The 26950-nt window shown below is 41.7% G+C and overlaps 1 protein-coding gene and 1 long non-coding RNA gene across 7 annotated transcripts in view; one reads left to right on the top strand and one right to left on the bottom strand.

Annotated features, from left to right (window-relative positions):
- Positions 1-26950, bottom strand: part of MYOF (myoferlin) — a 142565-nt gene that overhangs the window by 29552 nt on the left and 86063 nt on the right. For all 6 annotated transcript variants that reach the window (XR_007406922.1, XM_049103616.1, XM_049103615.1 and 3 more), the window contains 16 exons: positions 26098-26290; positions 24779-24934; positions 21752-21883; positions 20332-20495; positions 17779-17893; positions 16003-16108; positions 14641-14786; positions 13689-13862; positions 12476-12584; positions 11323-11400; positions 8034-8215; positions 7782-7940; positions 7535-7633; positions 6409-6570; positions 4271-4436; positions 784-860 (listed from right to left, as the gene is read on the bottom strand). Coding sequence is in view for 5 of the 6 variants with exons in the window: in XM_049103616.1 (XP_048959573.1) it covers positions 784-860; positions 4271-4436; positions 6409-6570; positions 7535-7633; positions 7782-7940; positions 8034-8215; positions 11323-11400; positions 12476-12584; positions 13689-13862; positions 14641-14786; positions 16003-16108; positions 17779-17893; positions 20332-20495; positions 21752-21883; positions 24779-24934; positions 26098-26290 (2218 nt within the window). In the remaining variant the exon portion in view is untranslated. The remainder of the gene's footprint in view (positions 1-783; positions 861-4270; positions 4437-6408; positions 6571-7534; positions 7634-7781; positions 7941-8033; positions 8216-11322; positions 11401-12475; positions 12585-13688; positions 13863-14640; positions 14787-16002; positions 16109-17778; positions 17894-20331; positions 20496-21751; positions 21884-24778; positions 24935-26097; positions 26291-26950) is intronic.
- On the top strand, positions 139-26104 carry LOC125753948 (uncharacterized). The gene is made up of 3 exons (XR_007406924.1): positions 139-266; positions 22488-22550; positions 25475-26104. It is a non-coding gene; the product is annotated as an uncharacterized LOC125753948 (long non-coding RNA).

The following is a 26950-nucleotide window of genomic DNA, read 5'->3' on the forward strand; positions in this document are numbered from 1 at the left end:
GTGAATTTTTTAAAAGGCACTGTTTATGGACATAACATATTAAAGTGCAATCATGTGCATTCTTTGGCCAGTATGCACATTAAAACATGCTGTGAAAGTCCATCCTAAATGCCAACACAAACAGGGAGATATTTGATGTTTTCTTTTTTCTGGACTGAGACCTTTAAATTTTTTTTTCCCTTTCCTTCTTTTAGAATTGGCTGGAATGGTTCTAAAATAGGGTCCTGAGTGAGCATCACCACCAATTTCTTCACTTCAAAACCACAGTGAGTATAAAAATCTAAGATACCCCATACTCGGACAAATTGGGTCATTAAAAATCCATGACACTTCTCCTTCATGTGGAGAAAAAAAACCTGCTCTGCTTTGTGTGTCCCTCTTCTGAATGTTCTGTATTATAAACTGTCTCTTGAAATTTCTCTTTCTAGCAAATGGTATCATTCAGGCTGTCCACACCAATGGTTCTCAGACCTGCCTGCACATTAGAATTGCATGGAGAGATTTTTAAAATACACTGATGTCTACTAGACCCGTCTTCCTCGTGTAGGTAGGGCCTGGTCTGGGTATTATTTTAAGCATCTTGGGTGACCCAGGGTAGAGGACACTAGTCTATGCAATGTCATCTTAACTATTGATGAGTGTAAGAATTGGATTCTTTATTCTATTATCTTCTCGATAAACTGGTTTTTAATTGCATTGAATGGTTGTTTGACTAATATACCCAATGCCTAAGCACCTGGAAAATAAAACTGACATTATCCAATGATCAGTTCTGAAACCTACCTTCGAAGCCAGTAATGGTTTGGTGTCTTCTATTTCGATAATGACATCCCGGCAGGGTGGGGTAGATAGAAGGGAGGCTGCAAGACAAACAATTTCTCACCTAAGATGCTTAGAAAAATACAGTAGTGAACATTCTAGTCCAAGTTCAAGTTCAGCAGTCACAGTGGGAAGGCAGAGTTTATGCGTGGGTGGGATTTACTGAGTAAGAGAGGACCGCACCTGAATGGAGAAGGTGACTCATCACTTTCCCCAAAACGTGATGTAGGGTTAGACATTTTTAAGGAATGATGTGGCCCATTTTTTTTCTCTTGTCTTGGACAATTAGCCCAGTGCCTGTACATAGGAAGTGCTCAAAAAAAAATGGTGTCAATACCTGTCTTTAGAGGATGTGGGGGGGGGGGGGGAAGGAAACCTCCATCTAAAGAAGCCTCTGTTTCCTCTGTTTCTTAGAATCTGTTCCCAAGACACAAAAGCAAAGCAGGGTGAATAGTTGCACATTTCAGGTCTGAAGTTGCAAAGGCTCATTCAGCGCCAGTTCCCATAATGTGTACGCAGGGAAAAGGCATTACCCTGGCTTTAAGCAATTCCCAGAATACAGCTGACCCTTGAACAACACAGGTTTGAACACTGTGTGGGTCCACTTACATGTGGATTTTTTTTCCATATTGTACAGTACTGTACATGTATCTTCTCTTCTTTGTGATTCTCTTAATGTTTTCTTCTCTCCAGTTTACTTCATTGTAAGAATACCGTATATAATACATGCAACATACAAAATATGTGTTAATGGACCGTTTATGTCATTGCTATTTAAGCCTTCCAGTCAACAGGAAGCTATTGGTAGTTAAGCTTTAGGGAAGTCAAAGCTGGACATGGATTTCTGACTGCAGGAGGTCAGCACTCCTAACCCCTGCTGTTGTTCAAGGATCAACTGTATTTGTGGCTCTCGGCTTTGGAATTAGAGCAAGAACTCAAGGGTAGCCCCTGGGCCCACCCAGTTTGGTTCCACCAAAGCCTTAGCCCCAGGGCAGGGGTGTGGGTAAGGGATATGGTCACTCTTTATGGCAGATAGCACTGGGTAGTCAGACATTCAACAGGAGGCTGGCACCAAGCTGGAAGGAACTGCCAAGCCAAAAGAACTTTCTGTTTAACCCACCCAGGAAGGCCATAAAGCAGGGGAGGGAAAACACATTTTTTTTTTTTTAGGTAGGTACTATGTGCCAGGCTGTGGGTTAAGTGTTTCATGTATTTTATCTCATTTAATTCCTCAATAATCCTGTAGACTATGCACTGTTATCCCCATTATAAAGGCTAAACAAACCGAGGCTAAGAGAATGCAAGTTAGTTGCCTCAGGTTAAACACAGAGGAAGTGGAAGTAGGTGAGCTGGGGCTGTTTGACCCTAAAGCTTGTGTTTTGACATACCAGAGGCCAGAGCAGAGTAAATGCTCAACGAATGTTAGAAAAGATCAGGGTGCCACTGGGGAGGCTAGGGAGACCGACAAGTACTGAACATCTATGATACTCCAGTTGCCACGCTGTTACTTTACATCCAAGTAGAAGCCCCATATCTATCAGCACTCTCTGCATTTCCAAGACGGGCTCCCTCAAAACAGCCACGACACAGAAGGTGACAGCCAGTCAGGCAGGCAAGCAGTAATACAACTGTATGCAAGTTCCTTCTTACCAGTTCTCTGCTTTACCAGCCTCTCAGCAACAGCCTCAAGGACAGGAGGAAAACATTATTCTGTATGCTTCCAACATCAGGCCAGCCAAACACATTCCTCAAGTCTTAATCTATTATTGGTTTTAAGAAAGGACCAGATTGCTCTAAAATAATAGATTCTGGTCTTGGGAACATTATGCTCCTCCCCCCCCCCCCCGCCCCATGCCTTGCCTCATACTCCTTAAGGATTTTCCTCTTTGAAGAGCTCTCTGAAATCTTGACCACACTTCACATTAATTACCTACAGTCCCTAACCAGAGACCTCTGCTTGAAACCCAACCTGCCCACCCCCCTGACCAACAGACACCAATAGATCCACACTTGAGGCCAGAGAAAGGTCACAGAATTTGTGATTTCACATATTTGGATCAAAGAACCTTGTCCCATGAAAGCACTAGGAAAAATGCTAGGATAACAGTTTCTCTCCATTTAGTAACCCCAAATAAAACAATGCTGCAGTTACAGTAATCCTTGTTGTTATAAAAAGTGTTGCTGTTTTAGGTACTATCAATTCAACACAAAACGCTCTGCATGGGAAATTTCTGGGTAAACTCATGTAGGCTTTTTTTGCCCAGTGTGATTGTGGATTTTATTTTTTCCTCTTCTCTGAATCAGGGATACAGCATGCTCAGAACCACGTAACAGATGAATTTCAGATGCTCTGTAAAATCAATACCAAACCTTCTAGAAGATTAAACAGAACTGGTTGAGTAGTGCAGCTGCTTAAACAGAAGACATCTGTTTTGGTCTTGAGGCACCAACGATCAGTTGGATGAGTGTGTGCCAATTCTCCTAATCTCGTGATAGCCAGGGGTCCTAGGACCTTACCTTCTTCACTGTTGTGACCCAGTTCCCAGCCCCGAACATGGACCCTGCACATAATAAGCTAAAAATAAGTCATTATTGAGTAGGCAATAGCAAAATGCTATTCATTAACTATTATTTCTTTGGAGCCCTAAGGTAAGTATTATGCCTTGCTCTATCATCTACTTAATCATGTGACCTAAGGAAAGTCATTTAAACTCAGCAGGTGTCAGTTTTTCCTCCATGGGCAACAATGAAATAATATTTTTCAAAGAACATCACAATAGGGGCACCTGGGGTGGCTCAGTCGCTTAAGTGTATTCCTTCAGCTCACATGATCTCACGGTCCTAGGATCGAGCCCCGCATCAGGCTCCCTGCTCAGCGGGGAGTCTGCTTCACTCTCCCTCTGCCTGCTGCTCCCTCTGCTTGTGCTTGTTCTCTCTCTCTCAAATAAATGAATAAATAAATAAATAAATAAAATCTTCAAAAAAATTACATCATAATAATGGGATGTGTTAATCTGTGTTTCCAACAGATGGAAAGCAATACGAAATAAAAATCCTCCCACTGCTTCAGTGCTCATGAGGGGATCCCTGTATTTCTGCACCAAAACACTTATCACACTGGACTGAACCACTCATTTTCTTGTTTGTCCTCTCTGCTTAACTATATGACAACTTTAGGAAGTGCTTAACATTTCCTGAAGAGACATTATTTATGTTCAGCCAGGGACAGGTTACTTCAGAAAGTAACAGTTTGAGCATTGGATCCTCCCCAAGACAAGGTGGGAATCCAAATTTGGCTCTGCCACTTACTAACTATACTAGCTTGAGAAAGTTACATGGCCCACCGTAAATCTGTTTCCTCATCTGCATTTTTATCTTGAGGAAGTTTGTAAAGATTAAATCAGATCACACACAAGAAGCCCAAAATGATATTTATAGACATGCATTTTACCTTTTAGCTGGGGCACAAGATCCTCCTTTCCCGCATAAGGGTCACAACGAAAGCGGTCCAGACGATCGATGGTGCACTGCCCAACAACGGGCTTCCGCCCGAACTGCCTGTGGTCGATGACCTTGATCACCAGCGGAGGCATGTACAGTTCCTCCTTGGGCAAGAACTGAGGGGTCACAGGGGCAGGCATCACTCCTCTGTACGAGACCACGCCAATAAACTCACCCAAGGGACCAACCCAGACTCATTTTGCCCATTTGGTGTAGCCCCGGGGACTCACTGTAAGTAGTTTAGGAATTTATGTGCTAGGCAAGCAGCATAGTGCTTAAGGGCATGAGCTTAAAGGCTGCCTGGGATTGAATCCTGGCTCTGCCACCAGGAGCTGCGTGACCTCAGGCAACTTTTCAATGCCCCAGGTAGACCTCAATAATAGGATTGTTTAATTGATGTGTGTGAACCGCTTAGAATAGTGCCTTATTACCTGGCTGTGCTCTGTGACAGGATGCAGAGGCAGCGTTTAGTTAGAATTAGTTAGAATTTAGAAGTAACTGAGATAAAACAGAATCTCCAAGGGAACTGTGGCTGGGTCTCTTAGCTTTGAAAGGTCAGTGTTCAAATGGAATGCTCCTTTTTCCTCAATTCCTCCTGTTCCTCCACGTGGAATTTGGTGGCCTCAGTGACACTGTCCGATTAGGGAAGCATGGGCTGGTCTTAAGGTGTGCCTGGTATGTGGTTCAGATAATTTTTATCTCTGGCCTTGCACAGGAGTAGAAGTTCAGGTTGATGGAGTGCTTTTCCTCACTCCTGCTGCCTGAGACTACATTCAGACTGGAACTTGGGGGCAGGGGCAGGGAGTGGGCAAGAATGGGTTGAGTGGCCCGGGGCGATCACTTCAGGGATTCTGGCTTGGAGCATCCAGGTGGCACTCTATCTGCAGCACTGTAGGGAGAAGAGTACGGGCTTTGGAGTTGGAGGAACTGAAGTTCAAATTCTGGCTACCTTACTTGCCAGCTGTGTCCCTGGTGTAAATTACTTTACTTCCAGATTTCCTCCAAACTGGTTGTATAATGATTGAAAGATGTCTGTGCTGCCAGGTGAGAGCAAAGACTAAATGCAGGGAGTGTGAATGAATGCAGCTGGCACGGAACTGTCCCGTTGTCACCTCTCCATGTAACCTCTGCAGCACAAAGTGCGTGGCCTGACACTCCCTGTGGGGCTTGGATACAGTGTCCCCTCTCTAGGCCTCAGTTTCTTCATTTGCAAAAGCAGAAGTTAAACCACAGAATCCTAGAGTTTGAGAATGGTGTATTAGCAACATCAAATGATGAGGGAGGGAAAAGGAATGTGAAGGTCCTGGGCCCCCTACTCCATCATGCCAAGAAAATGCCTTGATTTTATCTTTTTTTATATGGTACAGTAAGAAAGGAAGACTTAAAAAAAAAAAAAAACGCTAAGGATTTAACTACTTTAAAAGTGGAAGGACTGGGTGACCTCTTCTTGCTGCAGTACTATGGGGTCTCTGACAGAGGATTGTGAACCAGATCTGACGCTGTCCTGTTCTTAACAACCAGGGGAGGACTTCCATGGAGCCAAGTGGGTGCCCTCTAAGGGTACCTGGAAGTGGGGCACAGTCACAGACTGATAGGGCATGGCCCCACCACCCAAATGGCCTCCTCAGCTGCCCCTTCCCTAGTTTGCAGTCCCAATCTGGAAGGTCCCAGTCCATGGCAGAGCTTCAGGAGCAGGGCTGGGGGTTAGAGTTCTATCCTCCAGGGCATTGACCAAAAGTCTGTACCTGATAGCTAAACAGATGGAGAGTTTATTCAAGAAATACCTAAGCATTTCTCATAAATATTTCTGCATTTTTAGGGATGTGTGAAGCTTCAAGAAACCATTACTATAGTGTGAGAATCTAAGGGAGAAAAGTCACTGGCAAGCTAAAGCCAAGGCAGGGTTTTTCTATTTGCTGTCAGAGTTTGGAAATATATTAACTGTGTGTGTGTGTGTGTGTGTGTGTGTGTGTGTGTGTGTGGCGGGGGGTGATCAAGGGATGTGATGTATATATATATATATATTCATATTTGGTGTAAAATTCAGCTACTCAACACACATGAACTATTACAGTCTTGATACTGTACCACTTTCATGAAGAGAACAGAACTTGGGAAGTTGGGTGTCTTCTTCAGGTTTTTGATCACCACTGATTCTACCCTTTCCCCTCCACACTCCACAATGAGGCTGGGGGAGGTGATAGAAGCCATCTGGTAGTTTTTCATATTTCTTAAGCCCCAAGCTAGAATCTAAGAAAAACAATATAAAGAAAGAGGAGGAAAACTCAGCATATTACAAATAATATTGAAAAGGAAAAATTTCTTCCTTAGTAACTGGCACACTTTTTCAGATTATAGGCAGATTTGCCTAAAATCTCCAGGACTATTATCCTAGAAAGCCTGTAGGTCATGCAGAGAAAGCACTTTTGCCCCTTTTCTTCTGCCTGAGATGCTAAAAGGCAGAGCAGTGGAGAGTGCAGGAATCGAATCCTGGCTGTGAACCCTGGCAAGTTAGGACTCTCTCTAGGTCTCGTCTGCAAGCAGGACCGACACTATTATCCACTTACAGGATCATTCTGAGGATCAAGTGTAAACTCCTTAACACAGTGTCTGATATGTAAGCATTCAAAAATGAAAGCTGTTGTTTTAAGCCGTCTGCTTTGGTCTTTGTGAACTGTTACTAAGACAGCCTGAGAAGGGAAATCCCAAGGTAACAGCCACTTGACTGGACCAGGGGAGACCTTGAGAGTGGACCAGATGCTGTCCATGAAGCTACCAGTTAGCTCTATCAGCCTGTCTGCCATGTCACCATTTCCTGTTGCTCCCATCCTTCTTCCCATCTTGGCCCCCTTTTGGGTCCCCTGCTCTCTGCACACACACACACACACACACACACACCCATATGCGTGCACACACACACACGTGCACACTGCTCTGTCTGCTTTCCCTCTTCCTTCTCTCCAGTTGACATGAGAAATCCAGCAGTCTCCTAGCTCCTAGTAAATGAGAACTCGAGATTTCCTCAGTAATGCTGGAATTGACCTGTTTTTTTTTTCAACAAGCCTTCTGTTTCCATGAATATTTCAAATTTTTGGACAAATTCTCTTGTTGGAGACAGCAAGCGAATATGTAGCAAGATCCATTTCCTATGAGAGAGTACAGTTCTGTAGCTATGCCATCTGACTTGATCAATAAAACTTAGGGAGCTGCATACCTCAATAGCAGTGAGTTGGACCACAGGCCTGATCCCTTGTGGGACCATGTATAGATTTGGTGCCCTTTGTGAGGGAAGGATGGGAAGATTGGAACCATCCTGTAAAACAAACATGGAAGCATCAACGTTTCTCCTTAGTTCTAGGAAATGGTGTCTCGCATTATTAGCAAGTTTTTAAAAATTATTATTAGCAAGTTTTTTAAACAGCTACCAGGAAAGAACATATACATGAGAACTCAGTAAGTACCTTGTGCCTTAGAATCAGCTCTGCAGTTACAAGGACATCCCCACAGGCTTTGTCTCCATTCATTACAGGGTGCCAGAGAAGTTTGGGTGTGACATCCGTTTCTGAGTTTAGTTTTACCAGAGGAGAGCACATGCTTCGTCCTAAAAATTCATCTTTGCCCTAGAGAAACAAGCAATCCTTAAATTCCCCAACAAATATCCCTATAAACCTCCATCATTCCCCAAGCCATCTTAGAAATTCTAAATTATCTACCACTTGGTCATTGTCAAAAAGTTCGATGATAACTTTGGGTGGGTTCTGTAGAACTGTCTGGGGTTCCCCATAGATTTCGATTTCATCAAATATAATTGTCTGGTCCCATGTGGGATTCAGAGTCGAGTGGATGATCTCAGTGGTTTTGCTTCGATGGAGGAAGGAGACATGTGCATATGGATCTAAAACAGAAAAAGACAGTACTCGTGAGGCCATGGCTGAAGTCCAGCTCCCCAGGAGCACTCATTTCAATCACATGTGCTACCTCCAGTTGCACTGATCGCAGACTCTCACCACCACCTGAGAGATAGACTGCCAGAGCAATATTGAGAAAGAACAAACCTTGAGGCATCACACTTGCTGGTTTCAAACTATATTACAAAACTATAGTAATCAAAACAGTATGGTCTTAGCATAAAAACAGACACATGGTCCAACAGAACAGAATAGAGAACCCATAAATAAATGCATGCATATGTGATCAATTAATCTTCAACATAGGTGCCAAGAATACACAGTGGAGAAAGGATAGAATTAATTTTTGATAAAGCCACCAAGAATGCACAGTAAAGAAAGGATAGTCTCTTTGATAAATGGTGCTGGTAAACTGGACAGCCACATGCAGAAGAATGAAACTGGAGCCCTGTTTTACACCATACAGGAAATCAACTCGAAATAGGCTAAATACATGAACATAAGACCCGAGGCCATAAGACTCCTAGGAGAATATATAAGGGGCAAGCTTCTTGATAGTAGTCTTGGCAATGATTTTTTTGGATTTGACACCAAAAACAAAGGCAACAGAAGCAAAAGCAAACAAACGGAACTGCATCAAACTAAAAAGCTTCTGCACAGCAAAGGAAACAATCAACAAAATGGAAACCCACGGGATGGGAGAAAATATTTGCAAACTACATATCTGATGAGGAGTTAATATCTAAAATATGCAAAGAACTCATACAAAATACCAAAAGGCCCAAATAACCCAATTTAAAAATGAGCAAAGGACCTGAAGAGATGTTTCTCTCAAGAAGACATACAAATGGCCACAAGGTACATGAAAAGGTGCTCAATGTCACTAATCATCTGGGAAATGCAAATCAAAACTAGAATGAGATATCCCCTCACACCTGTTAGGATATCTATCATCAAAAAGTTAGGAGACAGCCAGTGTTGGTGAGGATGTGAAGAATAGGGGATGCTTGTGCCTATTGGTGTGAATGTAGACTGATGCAGCCACTGCAGAAAACAGTATGGAGGTTCCCCAAGAAATAAAAAATAGTGCTACCATATAATCCACCAGTCCCACTTCTGGGTACTTATTCAAAGCAGATGAAATAATTATCTCAAAGAGCTATCTGTATTCCCATGTTCATTGCAGTGTTAGTCACAATAGCCATGGTATGGGAGAAACTTCAGTATCCATTGATGGATGAATAAATAAAGAAAATGTGGTATTATGTATATACCATATATAGATATAATTCAGCCATTTAAAAAGAAGGGAATCCTGTCATTTGTGACAACACAGATGAACCTGGAGGGCATTATGCTAAGTGAAATAAACCAGACTGAGAAAGACAAATACTACATGGTATCACTTCTATGTGGGTGTCCCCCCACACCTCCTCAAAAATCAAACTAATAGAAACAGAAAGGAGGATGATGTTTGCCAGGGGCTGGGAGATGGGTTGAAATGGGGAGAGGTTAGTTGGGGGGTACACATTTTGGTTATAAGATGAATAAGGCCTGGACCTGATGTATAACATGAGGACTATAGTTAAGAATGTGTATTGTATAACTGAAATTTGCTAGGAGAGGAGAACTTGAATGTTCTGTCTCACACACATGGAATTAACTACGTGAGGTGACAGGTGTGTTAATTAATGCAGTTTTGGGAACATTTCATAACATATATCAAATCATTACTTATACTTTAAGTGTAAAACCTTATTTGTCAATTATACCTCAATAAGCTGAAGAAAGATAAGGAAAAAAGAAGCAATCTGTTTCTCTTCCATGCTAAATAACTTCACCAAAACTTCTGCAATTGCCTGGGAGCTGACCCTTCTGAGCAACAGCCTAATATCTAACCTGAAAGTGTTGCATCATCCAAAAGGCTGTTTCAGTTTTAGCACTGAGGCATCACGCAAATGGGACGCTTTGTTTTTGCTCCGATCATATATCCTCTATCTCAAACTGCAAGGCATGTCTTGAGTTTTATGCAATTCTAGTCAAGAATTTGGATTAGGATTCAACTTTGACTTCCAATGATTGAGTGCCCCCTGGTGGTAAATATTCAGAAAAATGTCTTCAAACCCCTTTTGGAGATGCATTTTAGAAGGATAACTTTGAATCTGCTCTAATTTATTAGAAAAGGAAACCATGCACAAATGTTGGTTACATCAGTGCTTGGAATATACCTCACAATTGATGTGAGCATGCCTGAGTGTCAGGCAACTGCTTTAAGAGTGTTTCCATCAAAGCTCTGCTGGCCTTCAAGCCCTGAAGTGGAAATCTCCCCACGTAGCCAACATGGACCCTGAACCATTCATGATCCTATCAGCAACAGCACAAATCCTCAGCTGCAGGCCCCCTGACCTTTTCCCCAGCCCTAACCACAGCCTTCCCCTTAGAACCAGTCCAAAGGCCACAAAGCAAGCTGGGTCTCAGGGCTTTATGATCTCATGGCTTTATGGGGAAGGCCACAGAAGGGTCAAAATGGACTCCAAACTGCCTCAATCCTGTTGAGGATTGTAGGCAAATGGGTGAATTTTTGAACCTTTGTCAACTTGAGAGAGCTACCAAAAAATTATATAAAGGATCTTAACTTAGCAATCAGCCCAAGAGCCCAGGATGTATGTGTGTATATATGATATATATATATATATATATATATATATATATATATATATATATATATATCATATAGAGAGAGAGCCCAGGGTGTGTGTATATACATATATATATACACACCATATATATAGCTGTGTGTATAAGTAGAGAGCAGAAATTGCTTTTCTTCTTGGTGCTTTTTTATTACTCATCAATTAATGATTATTAGTATTCAAAGCCCATGTATCTTCTGTGTATCTCCAGCACCCAGCAATAGTGTTCAACATATCCAGTGATTACTTAATGACTGAGCAGTTTACTTCACACAAATCAAACTCATCTCAATATGGAAAAACTTTTTGTTGTGAGAAATTACTAAAAGCACCCACCTGATGAAAAGTAGAATCAAGCTGGCCTGCTATGTAATGTATGACAGAGATTTTTGTCCCTTTACCTGAAAAACTATCCTTGTCTAGAGCCATGAGGTTTCTGGCTTGATAGATATAGCAGCGCAGATGGTAAATGTAGACTCCTAAAAAGAAGAGGATGGAGGTTACTTAGAAACATAACACTGAAAAATGCAAATTTTCTGGCATATTTGGAGATAATACATGTTTGAGATAAATGGGTCATTCAAATCTACTCCACAGTAAAGAACACATAGGTGGTGATGACATGTGCTCCCAAAGTAGTTCTGTTTCCTATAAAATAAAACTAACTTTAAAAATATTACAATAAGCTCAGTGCAAGTGTATCACTCAGGAGAACATCAGTCCTGTTGTGAAACACCTGGATTTAGGCCACTGCTTGTCATCACAGACCTTTAAAATGAAACTTGGTTTCCATGAGTTATAGAAATAGGGCTTCCTATACTATTTCAGCCCCAGATCTAGGAAACAGTTATCTGCTAAAAGTTTCTTTGATAGTTCAAAGTTAAATAACTTAAAAGTTATTTTGATAGTTCAAAATTTTTATACCCCATCTTTATATTAATGTATATCTGCTCCCATCCCAACAATACATGTAATCTAAGAGATAGATAGTAGAGCATTGTGATTCATGCACAGATTCTGAGAGTCAGACTACTTAAAATCTTGTCTACAGTGCTTACAAACTGTAAGACTGGAGCAAGTTATTTCATCTTTCTGCACCTCTAAGATGAGGACAATAATAACACCACCTCCTAGGGTGGTTATGAGGATTACATGAGTTAATATATGCATAGTGCCTGGCATGTGCTAAGGCCTAGATAAATATTTGTTATTATTATTACATAGTAGGTCTGCCTCATTCCAAAATTTCTAAAGATTATCATCAGAACCGACCCTTACTTAACTTTCTGAACCTCTTTTTCTAATTAAAACAATCTTTCGGGGAGCTTCATATAGAATGAGCACATATTGGACAGACCATATCAGAGTCAATGATTTGATGACCTCCCCACCCCAAATATGATTTTTAAAACTGTATCTGAAAAAATCCTCATCAAATGATGAAAATAAAAGTTACATTTGCATAAAGACATTTTAATCATATTTGGTGATTCAGAGAATTGGCCTTAGATAAGTCATTGCAGGGGAATGCACAAATCCATGTTTAAAACTTACTGTCAAAGTTACAGGAAACAATGGGAGTGTTTGCCCCAAATACAGTGGTGGCACTATACTTCTGCTTGTCCACACTCTTCTCGTCTCCATCCTCGGTCATGTCTGCACCCTAAAAAGGCAGAAAAGTTCATTAGCAATGCCTCAAAACAGAGAGGCAAGAATTACAAAGAAATGGAATGGTGGCTTTTAAAAGAGACTCTTCTCATCCAATCACTCCATTTCTAAAAATGAGTAAAGCCCAGAACAGCAAGTATCTTGCCCAAGGTCACTTAGCTGGAAAGTGACAGAGTAAGAAGTGGAAGCCAGTCTTTCTGCCTCAAGTCCGGGCTTACCAAACCCTGATGCTGAAAATTTTCAAAAGGGAAAGCATAAAAGATAAATAAAGGGATTGAAAGGGTGGGAGGAGGATGAGAATAAGCAACAGAAGAACACAGCAGGGTCAGTGTGCAAAAATATAAAACCAGGAAATGGCTCCCAATCACCATGTTGGTTTAGAGGGACCAGTGCCATTTTCGTATTCATCCCTCCCACCTTTGTGCTTTCCCCCTCCCTGCCTTCTTTATTGTGCTTCCATTGGAATTATTCTCTAATTCCATGAGCCATCCTCCTGTTTTTCTCCCCCTCACATCTGTATATTTAACTTTCTTGGTCTATGGAACAGTTGTAGTTTCCAAGGTATAATCCAAGGAACCCGCACCTGGGATGATAACAGATGTCACCTGCAACGAGGGTTTTATAACAGATATATGTGGGACATGCTGGGTGAAATAACATTAAATAGGCACGTCTGCGGTAGAACTTCTTAGAACTTTCCTCTATTCATGGTGTATTCAGGCAACAAGACTTACTGAGCACCCAGGATGTGTCGTTTTTTTCTCAAATTATCTGCAGTTCTGCAGCACTAGAGGAATCTCTGTGGAGTCAGTAGTGTATACAACACTCATCTATTTTCCCTATACCAATATAGATTTTTAAAATATTTTATTTATTTATTTGAGAGAAAGACCAAGCTCAAGTGAGAGAGAGAGAGCGCACCAGCAGGGTGGGGTGCAGAGGGAGAGGGAGAAGCAGACTCCCCGAAGAGCAGGGAGCCAGATGTGAGACTCCATCCCAGGGCCCCACGACCTGAGCCAAAGGCAGCCGCTCAACCACTGGGCCACCGAGGCGCCCCCCTCAACCAATAGTATCTGAGCTTTGAGGACCTGTTACTTACGAGGGCGCCCTCCAGTTTAAAGATGGCGGCCGCACCGTGCGTTTCCGAAGGAGCCATTTTCCTTCTCCAGCGTCTACGGCGGAAGGTATCTGAGCTACGCTGTTTCCAGTGAAATTTCCAGCCAATTAAAGAAGCATATTCCCAGCCCTCCCGGTCTTCCAATTCTTCCATGGCCTAAAACAGAAGTAAAACTTTTAAGGTGAATGTTAACATCATCATCATAACAACAATAATAACATCCCTTAATTGATAAGGTAGATTATTTGGTCCATCAACAAATATCTACTCTGTTCCAAGCACTGTGCTATGAGCCAGTGATACAGCAAAGAACAAAGCAGACCGGCTGTTGGCCCCTGTGGGGCCGATGGACTGTGGGTATATGGAGAGATACCTAGGCAACTGATACAGAAGGAGACATTGCCAGAGAGAGAGTGTGCAAGAGCAGGTGTGAGAAGCGGAGGGAGAGGGAGAAGCAGGCTCCCCGATGAGCAGGGAGCCCGCCACAGGGCTCGATCCCAGGACCCTGAGATCATGATCTGAGCCTAAGGCAGATGCTTAACCCACTGAGCCACTCAGGCTCCCCTGAGTCCTTGTGTTTCTTATTCTAAGTACTGAACTATTGCCACTACTTCATCATGCAAAATAATTTCCATTACTACTGGGGAGTGTTTCTTATCATTTAACCTACTTCAGATCACTTAGAAGACACTGTGAAACACAGATTGCTGGACCTCACCCCTGTAATTTTTAAGTCAGTAGGTTTGGAGTGAGGCATTTCTAACAAATTCCCAGGTAATGTGTTGTTGCTGGTTGGGGTAGCAAGTGCATTTTGAGAACCCCTGTGCAGGGAGGGCATTAGGCCCTTGATTGGCAAACAGTTTCTGTAGAAATAGCCAAATAACAGGAATTCTATATGGCCCCCAGCCTAGCTCCCTCCCGTGGTAACTCTTACCCTTGCAGTGCTTGCAGTGCTTTGTGTTAAATCTTTCTTGCGTTTTCGGACTAGCCTTCGTCGTCTATGAGTATGATACATTTTCTCTGCTGCAACCCAGGATTTGGGTTTAGTATCAGGAGGAATGGTAATTCCATACTCCCAGCCTGGAACAGAGTTTGCAAATGGTTATCCCAAAAGGATGCATTTGCCAGACTGCCAGATAAACTTCCAGAAAACATCCAGTCACTGTCTCTGCTCCCCCAACATGCTCTACTGTGGCATTAAATGCCATTGTCGCTCCTTTCAGTTTGCTGCAATTCAACCAAACTGAATACAGCTCTCTTCTCCTGGATTCCTCTTCAAACAGCTTCCTTTGTTGCCCCTCCCCCCCCCCCCCCCCCCCGCCGGGTTCTCCTCCCCTTTTATCCCTCCAGTCACTCATGGTAATTATGTGCATCTAAGAATAAAGCACAGTGCAAGAGGCCATGGGGACAATGTTGAAGGGTGTGGCCTGTGTAGTTACACAGCAGGGTTTAAATCCCAGCATCCCTGCACGCTGGCTATTTACTATGTAAGTTTTTTGCAGGTTAGTAAAAAACCTGCCTATGGCCGGATTTCCCCAGCATAAAGGTAAAGTATACCTCCTTAAAAAGAATTCACCGAAATAATGCATGCAAATGATGAGGACTATGCTTAGCACATAGTTTGTGCTCAATCAATGCTATTATTATAAGGCTTGGTGTGTATGTCAAGATCAGCAAAGAACTTATAATCAATTTGAACCCTTCTCTATCCATACTTTTTCTTTCTCTTATAAGGGAAAAAAAAAATCACATTTTCTCTTTTGATATTTCCAAATATTATAGTTCACTTAACTTCAGGTTACTGTTCATAGAAAAGGATAAACACCAGTAACAGAAGCTATGTTAATAATCTACATTATTGTGTGCTAACTAGACTTCCAAAAAACCCAAAACAATCTGTATTATTGCTGAACAGGATGACTAATAAGGCATTTTACACTCCTTCTTCCTGAGTGTGATGTTCCCAGGGAGCCTATGGGGTGCGACTAGAATAGAGAAGAATATCCAAATGCCAGTTCCCTCCCATATTCTCATCCTGGATCCCCAACATCTCAACATGGCCCACTGTGATCTTGTAGTGTTCACTCATGACACCCCTACCTGCACCTGTTCAAGCACTTCATTGTCCTTCAGATTCTGCTTCTGAATAGTCACAGGTAATATCCAAGACCTGACTGTCACAGACTGACAGAAGTAGGACTGCTCCCCACCGCCCCACAACCAAGGAAACTTTACTCTGGGGTTAACCAGGGCCTTGCTACAGAGAGCCCATCAGGTAATAGATCTAAAATGTTACCTTTCTCATCCACTGCACGATTTATATCATATACCCATGCGTCATCTTCCCATTCCCATCCTGGAGGGCATGTCAGCTCGCTAGGTGATGCCGCTTTATCACCATTCTTTAAAAAGAAAAAAAAAGAAGAGAAGTGAGCCAGGGTGTCAGATAAAACGCAAAGGTGAGAGTATGACTCACACTTAACAATAGCATTCGAATGCTAATTTAGGAATCTCTAATCTCAATTTATTCACAATCCCTACACAAGATTAGTTTTTTAGAATACCTTCTGTTAGGGGTATGTTGGGTTGAACCATGGAAAATTGTTGTAGTAGATCAAAAATGGCCAAATATCAGCAATTTCATATAGCTCAATTTAATATTATGAAATGGTGTGACTCTTTATAAGGAGTTATATTGGAAGGGAACCATCAGAGATGGATAAAGCATGAAAAACACATGTTTTCAAGTACAAGGTAATATCACTGGAAGTTCTAGATGTTAATCATGTAACATTTGAGCAAGGTTTAGGTTCCCTATTGACTAAAGTATTGACTGCATGAAAACTGACAGGAGAAAAAGTTCCTAAGAACATAAAAAGGTGGTCCATAAACATATGGAAAAATGCTCAGCCTCATTTTATTTTTTAAATTTATTTTTTTAAGATTATTTATTTATTTATTTATTTGGTGGTGGAGAGGGGCAGAAGGAGAGAGAGAGAGAATCTTAAGCAGGCTCTATGCCCAGCACTGAGCCTGACTCGAGGCTCAATCTCATGACCCTGAGATCATGACCTACGATCACAACCTGAGCTGAAACCAAGAGTCAGATGCTTTACCGACTGAGCCACCCAGATGCCCCACAGCCTCACTTTAAATTAAGAGTTGGAAAATGGAAAAGACTTCAGGGCACCACTGATTCAAGCTCCGACAAAGCTGGTGTAGTGGAGGTAATGAGTGTTTAGGAAAACAGCCCTCTAATATGCTGTTGCTGGAAATAAAAATTCATAGAACCTATTTGAAAGCAGTTTGGCAATATTTATCAAAACTGCATACGCATTGAAATCTGACCAAACTCATCCAGGGAATCTTTCTTAGAGATAAACTTCCACAAGTGGATAAAAATGTATATATAAGGATGGTTACTGCTGCATTGCTTGAAAAAAACCAAAGACTGGAAAAAAATAAAAAAATGTCCACAAGGAGAGGATATTTAAATATATTATACAGGGTGCACATAATAAGACACTTGTGGGCATTTTTTTACAAAGCTCATAGATCTATACATATTGATATAAAAGGATGCCCAAGATATTTTGTTGTATGAAAAACACAAATTATTGAACTGTGCATACAACATAATTCTATTTAGGTGTGTTTTGGCACGGGAGAGAAGTTTTACATTTGAGTGTGAACAGAAACATACTTTCAGTGGTTATCACTGAGGGGTGGAATGTAAATCTGGGAGAAGACTTACTTTTCATTTCCTTTTATGCTCTTGGGACATTTTAGAGACATGTCCATTTTATTTCTTGTGATTTAAAAAAACTAGTTAAGTAATAAATATTTACAATAAAAAATTGCACAACTCAAACTTTACCATATACCAACATTCAGTTAAACAGGCCCAATGTCTTTTCTATAGAAAATATTTAGAGGTGCACTTGTGTGGCTACTCAGAACACAAGACAGAGCAGAAGAGAAGGGGAGGCCACGCCTTGTGGATGGTGGATTCACAGACCACGGTTCCAAAGAGCTAGGGCTGGAGGTTCCGTGTGGGGAGCAGCCCCCTCACCGCATCGGTATAGGTGTCCTCAGCTGGCTTCCAGTCACCCCCAGGGTAGCGGCTCTCATTCTGGTACACTTCGTCCGTGAACTCCGTGTGCCCTGCGTCTGCTTCAGTCAGCAAGCTGTGGGTGAGGCTTGAGTTACCAAAGGAGCAATGGTAGCCAGCAACCCCAGAGGCCCAGGGGCCGGGAAACATCTACACCAGCTCCCTCCTTACTCTAGCCCTGGGGTTCTCCACCAGACTCCTCTTCCTGCTAATAACTTCTGACATTCTTTTGGAGAAGGGGCCTGCGGGAACAATGAGACCGGAATCACAGAGGACTCCTCAAGTTAGCAGGGCTGCTCCTTCTCAGTCATCAGGGTGGGGACTGGGAAAACAGTCTTGTGGGCAGCTCCTTATACAGACCTCATGTTCCATATTTTTGTTTCAGTTCAGGGCCGGTCAGCAAAACTCCTGGCTAACAGTTCAAAAGAATAGGATATTGTCCACCCTTATTCCCCCTACTTAAAAAAAAAAAAAAAAATGGCGTGGAAATAGTCTCTTGAGGCCAAGTATGGAAATTTTTACTCATGGCTTGCATGGTCTACGTAACACAAACTGAAGGGAGGAGTTTAAATTTTCTGGATAGTTTCCTAGGTTGACGGCCAAACCAGGTCATTTAAGACTCCAGACTTCATTTAGGTACTTAAGAAACCCATACAACTCTCTGCCATGCCAATTTTCCTCTTGGATTTGATACTATTTTGACAGCCCATAAATGAAAGTATAGAGGCTCCAACTTTGACTTAAGTCTCCTGCCAGGTACCCACTCAAGTGAGGTGTCTTTTTCTTTTACCGTCCCTACATCTTTTCCCTGCCCAATCCTCCCCTAGAATCAAGCACTGGAAAGAAATCAGAATAGAGGGCAGCTCTGGTGGCGCAGGGGTTTAGCGCCGCCTGCAGCCCAGGGCGTGATCTTGGAGACCCTGGATAGAGTCCCACATCAGGCTCTCTGCATGGTGCCTGCTTCTCCCTCTGCCTGTGTCTCTGCCTCTCTCTCCCTCTGTGTCTCTATGAATAAATAAATAAAACCTTTAAAAAAAATAAATCAGAATAGAAGTAGCCCCAACTATTTGTATAAATTAAGCTCATCCCATCATTCTCTGGGTCCCAGAGAAGGAGAACAGAAGACCTGGCTGCTGCCTCTGGGGTCCCGTAGAGCCTTGACATGGTTTGACCTTCTGCTTTTCCAATGCCTCCACCTTTCCCTGTCCTCATTACCCTTTTTTCCTTCTGTCCAATTCAAATCCCATTTCCCTTGTCCCCACCAGCAACCCCAACTCTATCCAAAGCAAGCTGTCATGGGTTACAAGCAATCATGTGCAATCGTTGGGTCTTACCAGACCAGAACAGACCAGACCCAGCGCACTCATTCCCCTCCTTCTCTAATGCCTGTGATCACAGGAAACAAATGTGGAAAGAGAGGAAAAACTCTAGTTTAAGACTTGAATTCCAACTTTACCAAGCTTGTTTCCTCCAAACTCAAGTTTGCTGTCAAGAGGCGGAGAAGAGGGAGCTCTGACTCTGATGCTGTTGGCAACATTCAGAAACCCTAACTCCAGGGGACACATCCTTGCCTCCCCTTTACTGTTCCTTTCTTTTTAATAACAAGCTTTTGAGACACACTGTTCATACCACACAATTCACCCATTTAAAGTGTACTCTCACTGTTTCTTACAGACATTCCAGCCTAATAGTTAAGTCTGGACTGTACCACCTACAACCTATGTGTCTTTGGACAAGTTACTTAATCTCTGTAGGTCTTACTTTCCTCACCTGTACAGTGGAGATCATGCTATTATTTGTTGGGAGGTAATTCTCTATGAGTTCTTATGTTTCCACAGCATCAAGGATACCTATATGAGGAATAATCTTGGAAGATAGAGATAGTCTCTCTCTCTCTCTCTCTCGAGCAAAGGGATTGAGATGCTTGCTACTCATTAAAAAGATTTGGATTCCCTAAGCTTAAGTTCCTCTCCTATTACACAACCACTTCATGTTTAAGTGTCATCTGACCATCTTCTTGTCTCCCTGTGGGAATTGGAGCTCAGATAACTAAAGCAAATGTTAATACTGGCATGCTATTGCTGTTGGCAGTGAAGTCCCTTGTCTCTGACCCAGGAGTCCTGTGTCTCTTGTCTCTTGCCAGCATCCATGAAGTATGGCAGGTGACCTTGTTAGCTTCCAAGTTAGCTAAACATCTCAGATCCTTCATAATTTTTGACACTAGCTACCTTATAGGGATATAGGCCAGATTCAATAAAGTAATTAACACCCTGGTGCTTAGCTCACTGCTTGATACATTCACCCATAAGTTCTCAATGAATGTTAGTACCAGGTGCTTTTTATTTCTTTGTTTTATTATGGGGCACCAATGACCTATTTTAAATTTCTATGGAGTTTGCTCAGTGGGTATTGCATAAGTATTACCAAGAATAATGATAGACAAGATTTATTTAGCAATATCTAGGGAAAGGTTTCATTGTCACCCTTTTTTCTCAGAAAAATGGAAGGGCTTACCTTCTTTCAGGATCAACTATCCACTCTCCTTCCCATTCCCAGCCTTTCGGGGGCAAAAAGAATTCCCTCTTGAGTTTTATTTTTCCTGTGACATCAGAAAATTTATGACGACCCACTAATCCAGAAGTGCCCCATTTTCCAAACATAAGAGCTTGATTTTCATACTGTTAAAAACAATTAGAGAAAACATATCAAAGAGCAAGAAATAAAGCCCACTCATAAATTTTTAAGCCCATTTAAGCTAAACCATGATAGAACGTGAAAGAACTTAAGGTATGGACCTAACTTGGGCTGCTACTGATTATGCAACCTTGGGTACCTCACTCTTCTTTTTAAGACTCAGTATTCCCATTTATTAATTGGGGATAATACCACCAGTTCTCATAGAATTGTTCAAATGTGCAATCAAAAGTGCTTTGTAAACAGTGGTATAGCACACTAGTTGCTCCCATTATTATATTGAATGGCTCCAAAAGGTTCTCCGAACCTAATTTTTAAAATACACATAAAGTCCTCATTTTAAGAGCTTATTTGTAAAGTCTACTGCCTAAAACTTGGGGCGCATTTCTCCACAGAATCAACATTATAACTGATGGTACCTTTTGCAGGCAGTCTACAAAGAATCTGTCTGACATTATGAAGGTCCTTTAAAGGTCCAATCTTTATGGTGCCTAAAAGTTCTGTGCCTTCATCCCTTCGAATGTAGTGGGGATGAAGACCAAAACCTTTCTAGAAGCAGCTTTAGTGGCAAAAACAGACTCCTGTTTATAGGGCATTTCTGTCTAAGTTAGAAGTTATAAATCTACAATGGTTTGCTCTTCACAATGTCAACCACTAAAAGGCTTGAGATTTGCCAGTGAGTGTCCCTGTTTGGGTGCAAGCTGAAATTTCCATTTTTCTGCTGATGAGCCACTGAAAAGATGATTTGCACCTGACAGGGGGGTTTGAGGCTGAAGAAGGAAGGAAGAAGTTTGAGTAGAGGCTTGATGGGGAAATTGGGTTTAAGCAGCCACAACATTACCTGTCTCAGATATAGTTTCTGAACCTTGAAAGGAGATAAACTCCAGGAAGCAGCTAAAGAAGCTATTATCACAAGGGGCTTTGAGACCTGGGGGTGTGTGCACAGCTCCTTTGGTTTCTAAGTGACAAGGACATAGAATGGAGAAGCAGAGTGTTCCCACTACTTCTACTTGGTAGCCAGCATGCCTATAGTAAAATCTAGGCACGGAGATGGGCAAGACTGTTAGCACATGTGAAGTACCTCAGAGACCACCAGAAAGTTGGTGGGGGATGGGAGTGGTGGGGGATTCTGCAGAGAACTGAGGTCTAATATTAGCACATGGATGAATGTTTTCTCTAAGGATGACAAGTAACAGGATTCCCCCCAATGAGGAAACGATAGTGATGTCATTGAATGTACCATTTCAGCAAAGACGGTGAATGTTCCTTCTGCGAAGCTATTGAATTTCTTCTCAACAGCACTTAAGCCCAGCCAGATGTTGACTCGCAGCTCTGCGGGCACCTTTGGTCCGTGGGTTTTTTCCTGCGGATACTGTGAGGTGCACAATAACATGCTCTGTGATGTTGGGTGCAGTATAGGCTATGACATTAAGTTCAAGCCAAAAGCAGATCTAATCATTGCTCTCCCCAGTCTAATTTTACATTTGCTTAGTTAAAATACTTCCAAATGACCCTGCAGAGATTATAATAACAACAAAGTGGTGGTTCTCAAAGTGTGATCCATAGACCCCCCTCCTTGTGTCCTTGAGACTTTCCCAGGAGGTTCATGGAGTTAAACTCTTTTCCTAATAATACCAAGATGTTTCTTGTCTTTTTTGCTATATTGATACGTGCACTGCTGGTACAAAAGCATGGTGGGTAAGAGTGCAGGCACTGCAGCAGGAATCAGGGCAGTAACACCAAACTGAACCCATGGGAATGGTTTTCTTCATCACTCTCAGTGGAGAAAACAAATACTGACTAGTTTTACCTATGAATTCCCTCAATAATATAAATTGATTTATATAAATATAAATTTACCTATGAATTCTCTCAATAAAACAGTAAAAATTAACTAATCTTAACCAAATCATGATCCCTGAGTACATCTTTTTTGTTGTTGTTTTGTTTTGTTTTTGTTTTTATTTTTTTAATAGGCTCCATTCACGACTCTGAGATCATGTTGCCTGCTCTATTGACTGAGCCAGCCAGATGCCCTTGTGAGTACATCTTTTTATTATTTTGTATAATGAAATGGAAAGTACACACAAATCACTTCTGCTGCATATTTATGTATATCTTGAGAAAAAGCTCTTGTGCAATTGTTTGAAATGTGAACCGAATTAGCTTTTCTTTTTTAATGGAAATCTTTTTTACTTGAAATAGCGATTTACAGACAAATATGGTTATTCAGACTTGGGTATGGGGCAGACATTACCTTGAACATAAACAAAGTAAGCCTGTCTCTTCAAGGACAACAACTGACTGTATTCTGTTATCAATGATTAAATTCAGGCTTTCAAGTAAAAATAAAGAATTTTGGAAAACTTCTATCTGTCATGGTAAGCTTGATAGCATCCTGATCCATAAAGACTTTTCTGACGAGTGATATTAATGAATGTGTTTTTTTCAGCAATGCAAGATGAAATGTGTCAACACTAGGAAGACCTGTATAACCCAATAAAGTGATATTTTTTCAATAATCAATGCTAAATGTTACAAAATCATGCACGGATAAAAGAACCGTTCAAATACAAAATAAACCAATAGATTTTAATGTAGCCGAAAATGAAAAGTTCACTGATATGGTTTCAAATTCCATACTGCAAATCACCTTTTAGAAGCCATTACTTGAGTTTGGTATTATATAACAAAGATGTGTATCCACAATTATGTGAAAAGGATATTAAAATACTTCTCCCTTTTTCAATTACACATCTATGTGAGGCCCGATTCTCTTCATACACTTCAACCAAAAAATTTTATTGCATCAGATTAAATGTAGAAGCAGATATGAGAATTCAGTTATATTTCTGTGAAGCCAGGTAGTAAAGGGGTTTATAAAAATGTAAAACAGTATCAGTCTTCTTTCTAATTTTGAGAATAGTTATAATTTATTAAAAATATGTAATTTATGTTGACATGAATGGGTTTAATTATTGTTATTTTAAGTGAATTAATATATTTTTAAATTTCTCATTTTAATTTCTGTTACAGTAAATATTGATAGATATCACCCACCTAAGCAAAAGCTCTTTGGGGTCTTCAATAATATTTTTGAGTGTAAAGGGTGGGGATGTCCCAAGACCAGCAAAAAAAATCCCAATGAATTAAATTGTCTCCCTAAACTGGATAATGAGTGTTGACAAAATCAATAAATACATATAACATTGTCTTGAAAGCATTTTGCTGTTTATCCACCAAATTCTAAAAACTAACACAGAGAATACCATTTTGCCTTCCTCTCTCACCAACTGTGAAATTTTATTTATTAATCGGTTTGCCTCCACCAACTGCTGACAGGCACAATCATAATTGTGGTTCTATCTTAAGTAACATTTGTTCCACCAAGAGATATTTGAAGGAAGATAATCACTTTGGTTCTATTTTCACCCTCCTGATTAAAGAATAATGAGTACATATATTAAAAGTTAGCAGATATGTCCTTGTTTTCAAAGAACATTCTCCCCTGACTGCTTTTTCTCTTCTTGATTTTTATTCCTCTTCCTCAAATCCAAAGACTTCAGCTAGGGTTGGCCAGGGACACAGATGTCAAACCAATACAGCTGGGACTATTTTGATTTCTTGGTTTTCAGCCCCAGGCCCTCCTTTGGTTCTCCCTAAGCATACACAGAGCAGTTTTTGATGCAGGGTCCTGGGATGGGCTTACAGGGGTCTACGAAGCTCCTGAATCATGTGTTAAATACTGGATGCGTGGCACATATGCATTCTTCTGGGAGAGAGGGCCAGTAGCTTCCATCAGGTTGTTAAAGGAGCCCGTGACTAAAAATGTTCAGAACCACTGCACTAAAGCAGCAAACTCTCCGAAGTTTTCAATCTGAGGTTAGGGCATGGATTCCATGGACTATCTATATTATGTTCTCTTTTTTTTTTTCTACTTCCTGAACACTTATCAGAAGGGAAGGGAAGGAGGCATTGCTTAGCACAAGACATTAGAAATAAGAGGAAAAATCATGCCAGAAAGCACAGCATTCCCAATGTCACATTAGTATTGGTGTCAAAGAGATCTCTACGGAAGTGTCCTTGACTGAATGCCAGCAGACCCCAGACTCTCTAGGAATTACCAGCCTACGGGAAAGTGCTAGAATGGGTGGGAATTGATCACGATCATATTAGGTATTCAGTGATTGGCAGATAAAGCAGCCCCTTTCTTGGGAATGCGGGTTTTGCGTTTAGTGTTTCATGTTGCATAGGGATGAATCCTTACCTTCAGCAAGATGGTTTGGGTTTTCCCGCAGTATTTCCCAGATGCAGTCTCACCACTGGTGGAGTATAGAACCTGATGGGCAGGGATGCGTGCATAGGCCAGTCTTTTCTCCCCCCGGATCATCCAGATGATAATGTCAGGCATACTGTTCTGTGGCTGGCCATATGAGAAGATGGAAAAGGAAGAAAAGCTGGAGTTAGTCTACACTCAGAGGGACTGGAGACTCTGCAGGCTGGCTCCTCAGGACTCTCCTTAGCAATTCAGAGATCTGTCTGAATTCCTGAGTTGCACATCTTCTGGGACCATGCTGAAGCCTGCAGGGCCGGGAGGCAGACCGCAGCTGGCCAGGAGGAATAAGGTGAAGCAGAGGGGGAACTTCACCTGCCCCAAACCTGACCTACACAGCTCTGAGAGGTATTTTAGGAAATATCCCCTCTTATCTCACCCATCCTTTGAAGAAAGCCCTCAACAGCAGTCAAGCATTACAGGTTTCATACCTGTCATAGGACACAGACAAAGCATCTCCAGCTCATAATCCAATGTTTGCCAAATCTGAGATATTATTTTCGTTTTCTAAAACCTCTTTTCTTCTGATTATAAAGGTGATATTAGTTCACCATAGTACCAAAGCATAGAAAGCAGAAAATAAAAATTACTTATAATCCCATGTTTTTGCAAATGTATTTCTATCCACAGATATATTATGATCCCCCTTCTTCCAAATTTCTGAAGCTCAAGAGGATGGACAGGTCTCCTACTCTCTTGGTTTTCCTGTCCCTGGAGGTTAACGGCAGCCAACATTCATCCAGCACCACTGTGTGCCCTGCACCGTGCTAAGCCCTTTATATTCATCATCTTCAATCTTCACTATACAATGCTGTGAAAGGAGTACCACAATTATCTCCATTTTACTTATGGGGAAATTGAGGCTTACAGAGGCTACCCAAGTTTACATATGGTAGATCCAGGATTCATACCCAGGTCTTCCCAATCCCAAGCAAAAGTTGCACTTCAATAGTCTGTGCTACTTTATCCCTCTACCTGAGGTATTTGATTGTATCATGATAATGATTTGTCTACTTTGAAGACTTTCCAGGACCACCAACTCAAAATTCTTCTCCAGTCCTCACTTCAGTGATGCTCAGCCCATTACCCATTAGCATCCCAGCCCAGTAACTCCCTGGCTTCACCATCTGTCAGGTCTGCTCACTATCCAGATAATAAACTAGATTCTCCAACCACCTTCTCTCTCTGTGGTGCCATTCCACAGAATCCATTCTCTGCCATATCGAGTGACTTTGAGTAGTTTAAAGTCCTACCTCTTCAGTCAGTTGCAGTAATTTTTCAAGCCAGTCCTCAATTTCTGCCAGTGTGGATTTCACCTCTGTGGCCTCAGACCTCATCCTCACAGCTGCCTCATGAATCTGGGAGAGAGATCGGGACCGCAACTTTCGGATCTGAGTGTCAAGAATTGTGACATTAGCTTTTCCTTCCGTGACAGGCAATGTGTACCTAAAAAAAGAAAGGAAAGAAAAGAAACAGATAATCTGCAGAATCACTTTCTGGGCTTCAGAACTGTCAGATTCATTTATGTTTGATTTCCATCTTGCAAGCCACACCGGTTTCCTGACTCCATAAGCATGACCAGGTTTAAGCTGAAGTTGAGTGTATGTGGCAATTGGCAGAGCAGACTTGCCAGACAGACTGCTAACTCTCACGAGGAATGTGACGGGGGGGAGGGGGGGGAATTAAAATTCCAAAGCAATTTCTTGGGTTTGACTACATGGAGTCACAGGAGAGAAGATGGAAATGGCTGCAGCATTTGGGAGGAGCAGGCCTTCCCTTCTTTTGCTTTGTGCAACCAGCGTACAGACCCGCAAAATGAAGGAAGGGAAGGCAGATTACAGAGCACTTAGCAGAAGGTTTTTAAGGACCATGCACCCCTAGGCAGTCCATGGAGGGGGGTGGGGGGGCTCAGGAGGCCTGCAAACCCCAGGAACTTACTTAAAAAGTCTATGTTTGTGTTGCCAGGCAGTTGACATTATGAATAAAGACCCCATGCTTTGGACCCAACCATCTAGGTACAAATCCTGATTCCACTATTTATTAGTTCTGTGATCTTGAGCAGTTACTTAATCTCTTATTTTCCTATCTTCAAATGTGGGGAAAATA

This window comes from Canis lupus, chromosome 28, assembly GCF_003254725.2.
Source record: "Canis lupus dingo isolate Sandy chromosome 28, ASM325472v2, whole genome shotgun sequence".
In the NCBI taxonomy this organism is placed as follows: Eukaryota; Metazoa; Chordata; class Mammalia; order Carnivora; family Canidae; genus Canis; species Canis lupus.